The sequence below is a fragment of the Anopheles marshallii genome, chromosome X (genome assembly GCF_943734725.1).
Source record: "Anopheles marshallii chromosome X, idAnoMarsDA_429_01, whole genome shotgun sequence".
Classification (NCBI taxonomy): domain Eukaryota; kingdom Metazoa; phylum Arthropoda; class Insecta; order Diptera; family Culicidae; genus Anopheles; species Anopheles marshallii.
In genome coordinates this window covers 14,641,360-14,655,081 of record NC_071325.1, presented here as the reverse complement: position 1 = coordinate 14,655,081, position 13,722 = coordinate 14,641,360, and the positions used below count along the sequence as shown (strand labels likewise).

At 49.7% G+C, this 13,722-nt stretch overlaps 2 protein-coding genes across 2 annotated transcripts; both read left to right on the top strand.

Moving 5' to 3' along the window:
- Nucleotides 1–555: 555 nt before the first annotated feature.
- LOC128719705 (zinc finger SWIM domain-containing protein 8 homolog) lies at nt 556–8,497 on the top strand. The gene is made up of 5 exons (XM_053813337.1): nt 556–1,063; nt 1,135–1,541; nt 1,621–7,535; nt 8,197–8,346; nt 8,437–8,497. The coding sequence occupies exons 1-5, from the start codon at nt 556–558 to the stop codon at nt 8,495–8,497; spliced, it is 7,041 nt and encodes a 2,346-aa protein (XP_053669312.1).
- Nucleotides 8,498–8,530: 33 nt separating this feature from the next.
- Nucleotides 8,531–10,924, top strand: LOC128710479 (hormone receptor 4-like). Its single transcript, XM_053805537.1, has 3 exons — nt 8,531–9,541; nt 9,848–10,277; nt 10,587–10,924. Exons 1-3 carry the CDS (start codon nt 8,531–8,533, stop codon nt 10,922–10,924), a joined length of 1,779 nt encoding a protein of 592 aa, XP_053661512.1.
- The last annotated feature ends 2,798 nt before the right edge of the window (nt 10,925–13,722 follow it).

Below are 13,722 nucleotides of genomic sequence, written 5' to 3'. Positions count from 1 at the left end.
AATTTTGTCCAAAAACATTTTCGTGTTTGCGTGTGTAACCAAGGCGCCCCTACCGCAGAACGTGTAAAAATCCCCCTCCACGGCGCGGGGTCTGCCGGTGGAGAGGAGGGAATACAGTGATAAAATCAGTGTGAAGCAGTGAAGGTGTTGCAATACATCCGTCGCAAACGACCCCCATTTACAGTCGTGTATCGTCCCACGACCACTAACAAAACACGCACAAACGTCCAAACAGGCAGGAGCACACAGGTTCCGTTTCCGTGTGGGAGTGTTTCCACACGCCAGGCTGCTAGCTGACCCGTGTGTTCTGCTTCCGTCATCACTGACGTGCAATCCATCCTGGCGAACACATCGAACAGTGCCGGTGGTGGACCAGAAAGGCCATCAGCCGACGACGGCAGTCAGCAGCCGCAGACATCGCATTCCACCACCGGTAGCAGTACGAGCAGCGGCGGCGGTACAACCGGTCGTAGTACATCCGCAGCGCAGGAACCAGGAACGGCTGGTAGCCGCAATGTCCCAGTAGCGCCGTCCAGCTCCACGGCAGCAGGCAGTATGGCCGGTCACACAAGTGGCGCCGGTGCCTCCTATCCATCCACCTCAGGCAATAGCAATCAGCAGCATGTAAATCAGCACCATCTTCACCAGCACCATCATCAACAGCAGCAAAACCATGGCAATAATAATAGCAATAATGAGCCCGACGGGGGCATTGGCGAATGGAATCCGTTAGATTACGGTGGTGGTGGCGGTCCGGCCGGTGGTAATGGAGGCGGAAATAATCACAACCACCATCACAACAACCCGCCTGCAGCCGGTGGGAATAATGCACGGGAAAATAATAACGCCGGCAACAACAACAACGTGGCGAACCAGAACAACCAGAATGCGGAGGAAATCGATCGGTTCAGTTTCGAGGACTCGGATCGGTTTGAGGAAGACTCACTGTGCAGCTGGAGCTCCGAACCAGAGAGCGTGTGCAACAACTGGCGGGGGTGGAAGAAGCCGGCAGGGATGATCAACTCGTTCGGTGGTGGCTCCGGTCGTCGATTCAATGAGGGTGGTAAGTGTTGGTGCGTGTGTCATTTTACCTTTATAAATAGTCTGACCATTCTGTCCCTTTTTTCCCTCAAGAACCAACATCCCTGACTGAGCTGGCCGCCCGTTGCGTCGCGTTCTACATCCCTTTCGAACTGGTCGAACAAATGTATCCACCAGTACCGGAACCAATAATGTTGCGCATCGCCTTCTGGAGCTTCCCGGATAATGAGGAGGACATACGGCTGTACTCGTGCCTAGCGAACAGCTCCGCAGATGAGTTTCATCGTGGCGAAGTGCTGTTCAAAAATCGCGCCGTCAAGGATCCGCTGCAGATCGGCTTTCATCTATCGGCGACGGTCGTGCAAACGCAACCGCGTAACCAGTACAACGTGGCGGTTACATTTGACAGGCGAAAAATTTCATCGTGTAGTTGCACATGCCTACCCACCACCTACTGGTGTTCGCATGTGGTCGCCGTTTGCCTGTACCGGATTCATTGTGTAAGTAAAAACGTCCGCTAATGTGCGGCTATGTGCCCGAATATACTGATGTATCATTACCTAATTCATCTCGCTTTAGCCTACCAAGGTGAGCCTTCGGGCACCGGTGTCGGAGTCGCTGTCTCGGTTGCAGCGTGAACAGCTGCAAAAATTCGCCCAATATCTGATCAGCGAGCAATCGCAGCAGATACTGCCGATAGCGCAACGCTTGCTGGACGAATTGCTGAGTGCGCAACCAACCACCATCAACACCGTGTATGGTGCACCGGATCCGACCGCGGGTGCATCGATGAACGATCAGACCAACTGGTATCTGGACGAAAAAACGCTGCATGATAACATTAAGAAGATCTTGTTCAAGTTCTGCCAGCCTACGCCGATGGTGTTCAGCGATGTCAACTACCTAACCAACTCGGCACCACCGGCGGCGGCCGAATGGAGTTCACTGCTTCGACCGTTGCGCGGCCGTGAACCGGAGGGCATGTGGAATCTGCTGTCGATCGTGCGTGAGATGTATCGTCGGTGCGATCGCAATGCCGTGCGTCTGCTGGAGATAATTACCGAAGAGGTAATGGCGTGCGATCAGATCTTAGTGTGGTGGTTTAACATCAAGCTTGCACTGCTGGTCGGTTCGAACGGGCATGGTGGGGGTGGTGGTGGAGGCGGTGGTGGTAAACATGGAAACACTCACAGCAACTTAAATGCTACTCAGCATGCCTGTGCTTCTCTGTGCGACGAGATTGTCGTACTCTGGCGGCTCGCCGCACTAAATCCGGGTCTAGCACCAGATGAGCGAGATATGCTGCACGCCCAGTTTACCACCTGGCATCTAAAGATACTAGACCGGGTGGCAAAGAATATGGTCGCATCATCGTCACACAGCAGCAAGCAGCAGCAGAACCTACGCAACGATGCGGAACTATTCGCCGGGTTTAAGCCAGCCATCGAGGCCTGCTACCTCGACTGGGAGGATTATCCGATTGAGGGGGTGACGCACACACAGGATACGAACCCGATGTATCACTGCCCGTTCACATGCTTCAAGCAGAACAGTGATTCGCGCATCGACACAACTGTGCCGTCGCAGGTTACCTCCACTGCTCCGATGGCCATGTCACAGGGTAATGTGAAGCAGTTTCAGATGATGGTGCATCATTACCATCATCATCACAGTTACCATGCCGATTATCCACTACCGCAACGAAGTCTTATGCCGGGCTGCTCGAATGTCAGCACGGGGATGATGGTTTGCGGTACGGATCGCTACCGTAACATAACCACCGTGGCAGCGAGCAGCTCACGTACAGTAGAACAGCAGCAGCCACATGGTGGTTCCGGCTCGAGTGGAATGGTGCAGGCGTCTGCTGCACCAACAGCATCGACAAGTAATGTGTCAGCAGCGGTCAACACTGACAACGTGACAAATGCTGGTGACTCCCATAGAATGGCGAGTTGCAACCATGCTCTAGTAGGCAGTAGTGCTGGTGATTACGGTCCATCTACAGAAGATAATGTAAACAACGGTGCTAGTACCAGCAAACGTACCGGAGTGGGGGACGTAAGCAACAAGAACCACCATCACCGCACCAGAGCACATCGCGACCGGTTAACGTACTGTTCGTCTAGTAATAATAGTAGTAGCGATAGCGTACCGGATCGATTAAATCAAAGTGCCAGTGATGCCGGTGGGACTGAAGGTGAATCCAGCAAAGGTCATGGCTCTGCTATGCCGGGAACATCCACATCGAATGCAAAGCTAGACGCGACCCGTACCGGTAGTGTAAGTGGTCGTAACGTAGGTGTGCGCTGTGATGCGGTCGGAGCCGGTGGAAATCGTTCCAGTGTGAGCAGCGAAGGATTCTGTGAAAATGAGGATGATCTGGCAGTGGTTGCTGATGAGAAACTGCAGCACTATTTGTTACCGATCGATGTGGCGAAGAAGAATGATGATGAGGGGAATACGATGCCGATTAGCAACGCGAACGTTGGTGACATGAGCGGGTCCGGTTCTGGTGGTGCTGCCGATCCAAACCTACCATTGCTGAGCGTTAGCAATTCTTCCTCCAGTTCTTCGTCCTCCTCTACCTCACTTTCATCCAGCTCAGCGGCGACGGACCTGCTGCAGAAGAAGAAAGTACCGGCCGAAGGAACAGGATCACAATCTAGCGAATCGAGTAACGAAAATAGCATTCTGAACGATATGAACAACTACGAAATTTCGGGTAATATCAAATTGTACGAGGTTCTGAATATGGTGGAGTCAACCAGTACAGTGAATCCCGATCCCGTAAAACACTCGAGCACCAATACCACCAAACACACCAGTGCCAAACGACATGGATCGAGTGAGTTATCATCGGGCAATGCTGTCAGTGCTGAGAATGTTGCATCGTCATCGGCAGCGGTGTCTGCTACTGCAGCTGAAGGTTTGTTAACAGGTGTGCAGCAACCGCAGCCATCAACATCTCATCAAGCAAATGCCGCTAACCAACAGCATCAGAAAGCTCCGAAGCAACAGCAGCACCAGCCGCAAGCAGGCACGTCACAATCCCACGGCAGTACGTCCGAATCGAAGCAGCAGATGTTTTCCAACATCAAACCGACGGAAGACGCATGGGACATTTTGTTTGCGCGCGCAGAAGGTTTACACGCGCATGGACACGGGCGGGAAGCGTGCACGCTGGGTGTTCGTCTAGCGTCAGAAATGCTGGCCAACCCGCCCAACCTAATGATCGATCTTCCACCGCCACCGAAGAAAAAAGGCAAAAAACACAACGTCAACCCGATCTCACATCAGCTAAGCGTGCTCGCTTCTGCTACCCTGTCCAAGTGCGCCTTCCTCTGCACGGTACTGGCGGAGAATTCGGAACACTATCATCTGGCGTTCCGCGTGTGTCTGTTTGGTTTGGAAATGTCTAGACCACCAGCAAGCACCAAACCGCTGGAGGTGAAGCTTGCCAATCAGGAATCAGATCTCCTGGCGTTGCTAAAACGCATCCCACTTGGCAATGAAGAGTTGAAGGCGATTCGTGAACGGGCGGAACAGTTGCGCGACGGTACATTGAAGTCACGGGGCGAAGCACTGCTGCCGATCATGCTGGCCAGCTTCCTGTTCGATGCGCTCGTTATGCCGTCGGTGGTTGGGCGAGAAAATCGTCTGAAGATAATGAGCAGCGCCTACCGCTATCCAACCGACGAAAATTTAGGTTTCGAAGCGGCAGTAGCGGCACTCGGACTGAAGGCAAACGTTTCGGAAGCGGAACATCCGTTGCTGTGCGAGGGCACTCGGCGACAGCGTGGCGACCTTGCGCTTACGCTGCTGTCATACTATAAGGATGAACCACGCAAGATATGCCGCATCATGGAGAAGTTGCTCGATCGGGAGATTCACGTTCTGATCAAAACTGCACTGCTACCGTCATACTACTCGAACAATCCACCGACACGCAGCCAAACGTCTCAGCTCCGGTTGGATGAGTACGAAGCCGGCAACAATGGTGGTAGCAACAGCCATCACCCGCATCACCTTCAACCGTACGGTGGGAACGGTGGTGGTCGAAGCAGCAGCAGCACGGGAAGCGCCGAACTGCAACCGCAACCATCCGGGTCTGTGGCCGCTTCCCATTTGTCTCAGGGATCAGAGTTCGGTATGGCGAACAGTAGTCGACCGCAGAGCAGTACTAGCGCCGAAGTAGAGGCAGGTATCGGTGCACTGAATCTAGGCGGTGTGCCAACCACTTCTAATCCAAATGGCAGTAACAGTGGAGGAACAACCTCCACCACCACTACCAGTACCAATGTCGCTTCGGCAATGCTGTCCGGCACTGCTGGTGGCAGCACAACGACTGCTGCCGCCGGTAGCTCTACCAGTAGCAATCCAACTGGTGCTGCCGGTGGCCCTTCTTCTTCATCAACGGCAACCGTCACAACCGGTGCAACGTCATCGGTGACCTCGACTCGTTCAAAGGATTCACGGTACAAGGGCAAGCGGGCATATCCGTCCATCCCGAACCAGCCGTCGGAGGCGAGTGCCCACTTTATGTTCGAGCTGGCGAAGAATGTACTCACGAAGGCAGGCGGCACATCGGCCACATCGCTGTTTACGCAGGCGACCACCACCCAAAACCATCAGGGACCGCACCGGGGGCTTCACATGTGTGCGTTTCAATTGGGACTGTATGCGCTCGGGTTGCACAATTGCGTCAGCCCGAACTGGTTGTCCCGTACATACTCCTCGCATGTGTCGTGGGTTATCGGACAGGCGATGGACATCGGTGCGCCGGCGATTTCGTTTCTGATCGACACGTGGGAGGGACATCTGACACCACCGGAAGCGGCCGGTATGGCGGATCGTGCCTCATCCCGTGGATGGGACAGCAACATGGTGAACCCGGCTGCCGAGTTGGCCCTCTCGGTATTACCACACGCGGCTGCCCTCAACCCGAACGAGATACAGCGTGCGATATTGCAGTGCAAGGAACAGAGCGATCGAATGCTTGAACGTGCCTGCATTATGGTAGAAACGGCGGCGAAAGGCGGTGGCGTTTATCCTGAGGTGTTGTTCCAGGTGTCACGTTACTGGTACGAACTGTATCTGCGTAACACGCCGGGTGGTGAAATGGAACCCGACGAACAGCAAGACGTGGTCCTCAGTCTTTTGCATCTGGTTGAATCGAGTGGCGATGGTAGTGTGCTTGGTGCAGCCATAGCGGCTGCTTCGTCCCAGTCTGGTAATGTTCCAGCGGGGGGAATTCCACCACCCGTCGTAGGTGGTGGAACGACACCACAGCAACCTTACCCACCACATCAGCATCAACCGGTATCTGGCTTGGCACCGATCGGAATGACGCCTTACGGTGGCTATGGCTATGGAGCGATCTATCATCATCAGAACCCGCTACAGTACGCTCACCCAACAAATCCGGTGCACCAGATGTACATGGCAACGCCTCTCCAGTTCCAGTACCCTCCGCCTCCTCCACCAGGCGGGCAGGGTGGTCAACCACAGCAACCACAGCCACCTTCTGTTGGATATGGGCAGCAACAGCAACCACCCCAACAACCGTTAGGTTCGATAAATCCGGCCGCTGTAGCCGCCTATCAATCGATGCAGCAGCACGGTGTGCCACCGCAGGCGTACGGTACACCACCACAGTATCAGGCGGTGCCCGGTGTACCAGTACAACCTCAAGGACCACCAACCAATCCCGGTCAGATGGGACCAAATTTGCAGCAATTCTACGGCGGGTCACAGGCAGCTGTTGCCGCGGCGATGCAACATCAGCAACAACTCCCAGGTGTTCAACCGGTTCAGGTAGGCGGTCCACAGGGACCACCACAGCTAGCACCACCTCTGGCACCGCCTGTGGCTGGTAGCCAACAGCAGGGCGGTGTTAGCGGTCCGATGGGACCGGGGGGACCACAAGGTCCTACACCGGCTCAACAAGTTCCCGCTGGTATGCCGGTCGTCGGACCCGGTGGAAGTAACATGCGTCCCCAGCATGCCGTTGGAGTTGGTGGGCCCCCGTACGCTGCAGCTTACGGTCCGGCCGCTGTGAGTGGTGGGTCCGGTTCGGGGATACAACCACTACCGCCCCAGTCTGGCACGGGTAGCACGAGTGGGCAGGTGCGTGCCCGTCATCCACATCATTCCAACACGCCGCAATTGCGCTATTTGCTTGCCTCGTACAATGCAGGCATGTTGGCACTGGAGACACTCGCTCGACGCGTCCACGATGATCGGCCACAGGCGAAGTATGCCCGCAACCCACCGTACGGTGAAGATGTGAAATGGTTGCTGCGCATCTCGAAGAAACTTGGCACACAGTATCTGCATCAGTTCTGCGTGTGCGTTGTCAACTCGATCGTCAGTCCGTTCGTACTGCACGAGGTTGCCCTCGAATCCGCACACTATCTCTCACGCAATAATCCCGCTCTCGTGATGCACCATCTCCGTTCTGCCCTTACACCACTCATGAGCAAGTGCCAGAGCATGTAAGTATTGTTGTTTTATAAAGTGTCGAGGGGACTAGGGCACAATATATTATTCAAAATTTATAAGAAAATTCTGTTGCAAGTCGTTTACTATGTTGCAAGGCAAATTACTTATTGTCCTTTTCCGAATTGCAAATGTGCTTAAATCATCTTGGATCCTTTAAACCTTAACTAGGATCTATTTATCTAATAGGGTAGATTAAGTATCTATTTATTTATTGACAATGCATGACTTTTACATATCTTTTCTGTAGCATGAACTCAAAATCGTATTAAAACATAGTCCAGATCTTAAAAATTGTTTGTAAAGTGATCATCAATGATAACCGCGCTTGTTGGTAAGTCTAGTGTTAAACCATAGGTGGACATATAAATCAAATTACATATGAAATATTAGATATTAGAGTTTCTCTAGATCCATAGCTAGAGTTCAAGTGCGGGTAATTCCCAGCAGTAGACGCTTCAGTAAGGAAAAAGCCGGAATCAAGCTGTTTTAGTAATGTTAGGCAGTCGATATTCTCAGTGAGTCAGCTGCTGCCAGTCTATTGCAGAGTGACTGCAGGTCCAGATGAAATCAAAGATGAGATACCAGAGAGTGTTTATAAAAGGTTGGGTGCATAAGTAAAGGTTACTAAAAGAAAATATTATTCTTTCCCGATAGGTATTTCCAATGTATTCATCAAAAGCTGTATCATCTCACGATAGCGGACTATGAGGACTTCACCAGCACTATCATTTCCGCGCGTAATGCGTTCCAAATTACCCCGGAAGGTAATGCTCAGTTTAAGGACTGGTTGCAATCCATCAAACGGTACGTTCAAAACCTCTCATTTTTCTTGTTGTTATTCGTTATCGACTAGCAATCTGTTGTAATGCATTTATTCTATTACACGCAACATAGGTCCAAATCGTGCAAAAAAGAATTATGGACTCAAATAAATGCCGCACTCAACTCTAAATGACATAGACTCGATTCGATTGGATCGGAGCTGAATATGATGCTAGCGGCAGCAGCAACGGCTGCATCGGCAGCGACATCCAACAGCATAAACAATGAGCCCAGTTATAGTATTAGCAAAATCGGAACCACACCTATCAATCATACCAACGGTCACGCTGCAGAGGGAGGATCGTTGAACGCCAACACTACCGTTTCGGTTGCGACTTCATCGCCGCCAGCGTCATCTTCATCGTCCTGTTCGTTGGTAGGCAGTGCGAATCAACAAATTGTTTCACCATCGCCCGGTATCATTTACGACGAGATACAGCTGACACCACCTAATCAGGATGCTCTGCTACCACCACCAGGTAAGTCTAGTTCCAATCTAACGGTGAGTGGTGCAGTAACGGCCGCCGGTTCGCTACGATCTATACCAACTACAGCCAGCATAACGTTGGAACCCGCAAACCCGCTGATGGCGGCTGTGTCGACGGGTTCGAAAACATCAACGACAGCTTCAACCTCTGCTGCGATGGGCATAATTCCTCCCGTGTCTGTGCAACAAATCTCAAAGCAACAACAGCAGCAAATGCGTCACGTAAAGCTAAACGTTTCCCAACCACCTTTAAGCGGTGCAATGACAACCGGGAAATTAGTACCCATAACCGATGCTGGGGCATGTTCGCGTAAAGCTAGCAGTGGAGCTACCAATGGTTCTACAAGCGTAAATCGCACGATCCTGACGTCTGGTGGTAAGATTGATAGTGGTACTCCGAACGACACAACACAGCAACGGGTCGCATCGGTTCATAATCTTGCGCCAGCGGAAGTATCGACGCATATGCAAACGTCCAACGTGGTAGTAGGTCCTGTGATCGTGAATGGAGCAAGCAGTACGATGGTAGTAAATGTAGCAAGCAGTAATAAAAATATTGCAGTACCAGGTGGTGAAGAATCTGGCGCAAATGTTGTGTACTATCCACCAGCATCACAACAGCGTCCATCGAAACAACCAACGGATCCACAGCGTCATCCATCGCAGGAGTCACAACAATCACAACGGGCGGTAAAACAACTGGCAGAACAATGTGCAGAAAAGTCCAATACGGAACGACCCAAACAACAGCAGCAGGCAGCGGCGAAGCAACAGCAAAAGCAACAGAAACAACATCAACCTAAACAGCAACAAAAGCAGCAGCAGAAACAAGTTCCATCAAAACCGCACCTTTACCATCACAATGCTGCTGGGCATAACCAACAGCATCAGCAGCAGTCGGCAGCAGTTGCAGCAGCAGCAACAGTAGCAATGCTAGCGCAGCAGCAGCAGCAACAACATTATCAGCAAACACCCACAGTTGCCGTCACTTCACAGGCGCTTAGCCAACTGTCTACTGCACCAGCGACAATGCCTACGGCCGGTTTGGGTGCAAACCATACACATGCTCATCACCACACACACGCCCATCTGTTTACGCATGCACAACAGCAGCAGCAGCAGCAACAACAACATTCCGTAGTCTCTCTACCAGTCGGTAATGGTTATGGTTTAGCTACCGGTCCGATGCAACAGCACCGACAACAGCAGTTTCTGCAACGTCAACAGCAACAACCGGGGCCACCACACACTGCCGGTGCAGCACAGTTACCACTGCCCATGCCCGCTCCAACCGGTTCCGGCACCATGCAGACGTCGATGATGCCCGCTCTGCACCATCCGACACAGCCGCAACCACCGCCTGCACCTCCACCATCACAACATCATTTGCCGCATCTCCACCATATGCATAAGCAGCTACCACCCTGTCCCCCGCATCCACTAACGCAAATGACGACACAGCCGCAACACAACCAGCAGCAAATTTTCCAGTTCCATCAGCTGCAACAACATCACCATCAGCATCAACATCAGCATCAGCACCAGCATCAGCATCAGCATCAGCACCAGCATCAGCACCAGCATCAACATCAGCATCAGCACCAGCATCATCATCATCATATGCTGCAACAGCAACAGCAGCAGCAGCAACAACAGCAACAGCAGCAGCAACAACAGCATCATCAACAACAGCAACAGCAATATCACCATCATCATCATCCGACTCATCACGCAGTACCGTCGCATACGCAGGCTCAATCTGCCCAGCCGCAGCAACCGCAACCACTAACGGCTGCCCCGACAACGGTGGCAACGGTGGCGGTGAATGCGCCTGCGGCTGCCACTCACCCACAGCAGCAAAGCATCAATCTGAACGTCAACCATCACGTCATTTCGACACCGATTGTGGTTGATTTTTCGAACATGACCGTTAACTGTGTGCAGTTGCAGGAAGCACAACATCCGAACCCGATCGCTGCGGCGGCTGCTGCGATGGCAGCTGGATATGGTGCGGCTGCAGCTGCTGCTGCCTCAGTACCGGCCGCTATCAGTGCCCGACCCGGTGCCAAGTGAAGGGATGTAACTTCTGTTAAAACAAAAGAAAGCTATCGTCAAACTCTATTCTTAAGCAAGTACGTGGTAATATGAAAGGCAACGCGATAATGACGATAGATTCTGTAAAGCTTAGGTTGGTTAAATGTGTTGCAACAGACGACCTCCGGGACGGAAAGAGTTAAAACATGTGTGTTTCGAATTTCTTCAAAACGATCCTTTTTTCCTATATATCAATGCTTGCTCTCTACCCGTATGGGCAACTATGAGAGAGTAACATAACTGCACAAGAGCGGCGTTACAGTTTTGGATCAATCGAATTGTGTTTGGGAAAATCGAAACCGGTTATGAATCAAATGTGCCACATTCTGTCTTGGGATGCGTTTATTTTGTACAAGCAGTTTTGCTTTTTTTGGTGATTTAAACATCCTTTTTACCATCTCTGTATAAAACTGTACTGTAGTTATATTTTATTGTTTTATTCTTCTTTTTTATATCTTTTATACCTTGATAAGAACTTTATGATTATATCATTGCAACAATAACAAAAAAGAACACGGAAAAATGCGTTCCACTTATATTTAAGTGCTGCAACAACAAAAAAAAGCTTCAATTGGCTCCTCCCCCGTTCGACTAAGAGTGCGAGAGTTCTCCTCTGGAGTGTGTTAGGAACTGATTTAATGCATCATACATTGTTACGGATGTATGTTTTGCGAAAAAAAAGAAATTGAATTAAGCTGTAAAACAAATGGCTAATTTTTGCACCTTTATTAAATTTAGACATAAAATTTATCGCATTCGATTTTTTTTACAAAAAAAAAACCATTCTCAATTTTCGTGCTCTATCGCATGAGCAACTTTAGTTCTGGTGTAGCTTGATCGCTCACAATGAGTTAGTTGTAAAATATATAAAAAAATAACAGTAAGCTGACGTAGCTTCACATTTGATCTGAAGGTCTCTGTAGCTATACTATACTGACGATCCATTTGCGTTTGCTGATGAGTTTACCTAGCCCGTGTGCGGAAATGAAAGCCATCACTAGCTGTCAAACCCTGTTGGGCGTCTTGCGTTTCTAAAGCCAAAAAAGTCTTATTTTCTATTTTAGCCAAATTCAAAAACTTTCAGAACGCCTAACTTGTTTGTTGCGCAAGAGTTTTGGACCATGTTTTGTTTCCGCACGGATTCTCTTCGCCCCTAAATCTACGAGATCATATTTAACAAAAGTGAAAAGACAAAAGCACATTTACGCAAATTAAGCTCCGAAAAGACCCGGAATAGCACCAGCAATTGATGAATGCGTGACAAACTGGCATATACTAAGAAAATAGAAAGAAACGTTTAAACAAATAATAGTGAATAAAAATGCTATATAGCGCAATACACGGGGAGCGTCTACAATTCGAACAGTTTTCAGTTACCGGGAATAATTGAAAATGTTACCGAATACAACATACTCACGCAGACACAAAACAAAATAGAATCCATACGAAAAATAGAAAAAAAACGGAATCAAACGAGAAAATGAAACACTAAAGGGAAAGCATTTTGAGAGCTATGCAAATAAGCAAAGTAATCACACCTAAAACTACTAATCTAAAATCACTTTAAAAGATTATGGAAAAAGCAAAAATAAAACCTCCGAGTTACAATAGAAAGCCCTCCCCCCTCCCCTCCATCATCAGCGTATGTGGGTGAAGAGTGTATGTGTGTATGCGCGTGTGAGGAGAAAGATTAGCAAAGCGGGAGTGAGGGGACACGAATGGGTCAAAGGGCAGTTTTTAAAGTATTTGAGAGCGAAAGATTTAACATTATCGAAGGATTCAGATGAAGCGGGCACCGCGTGTGTGTGTGTGTGCCTTTGCTAGTACACACCCGGAACATTGTATAGATCTCATTTTGATTAATTAATGAACGCAGCGTATAAACGCACGGAAGACTCGAACGATCGCGAACAATGCGGAAACCACACATACACAGGCATACAGATACGCACAGTTTCTCGTATACACAAACATGGTCGGGCACCATATGCAAGAGCGCGCGCGCGCAAGTGCATCAGCAGAAGGGGCCCCGTGTGCATAATTCGTAATGGTAATCCTTCAAGCCATCCATCTTCCTTACGTCTCGGCACATCCAATATCCTTTATCTTCCCTTCCACTTCCTTCGCAGAAAAAGATGGAATGTATTTTCGTTATAAGGCAAAAGGAATGCAGAATGGTAAAATAGAAGTAGGTAGGGGGCACACCATCACGACTCAAACGTGTAAAGCAAACTAAAACACAAAAAATCATATGACAAATGGCAGTATGAGGCGCAATCTTACAACCTCCCGCCCAAAGCCGCTTTTCTCCTCAAGAAAAAAAAATTGGAAGGAAAAAAACAAAAATTCCAGGCGCAATTAGAAGGGAAAGATACAATATATGGGAAATAAAACTACAAAACGTCGAAGCAAATAGCAATTACACGCGATAAAAGAGTCGTGAAAAATATAGAGGGAGAGAGAGAGAGAGAATATGGAAAAAGTTAGAATAAAAGTGTCTTTTTAAAACATGAACGCGACATGAAAATGATGAAAAGTAAAACAAACGAACGAAAAACAAAACAAAAAATAGAAACAATGCATAAAACCATACACACACGGGGAAAGGGGTGACGCATGTGGTGGTGAATGTGATAATAACACGGATCAGCAGGAAAGAAAGTACAGTGGTGGCCAACACAGCAGTAACACACACTGAAGGGAAAGCAAGCAAGGGTATATCACGCGAAGCACATTGTCCTTACTTTTTCCGACAAATTGTGTTTACTTTCAAACTG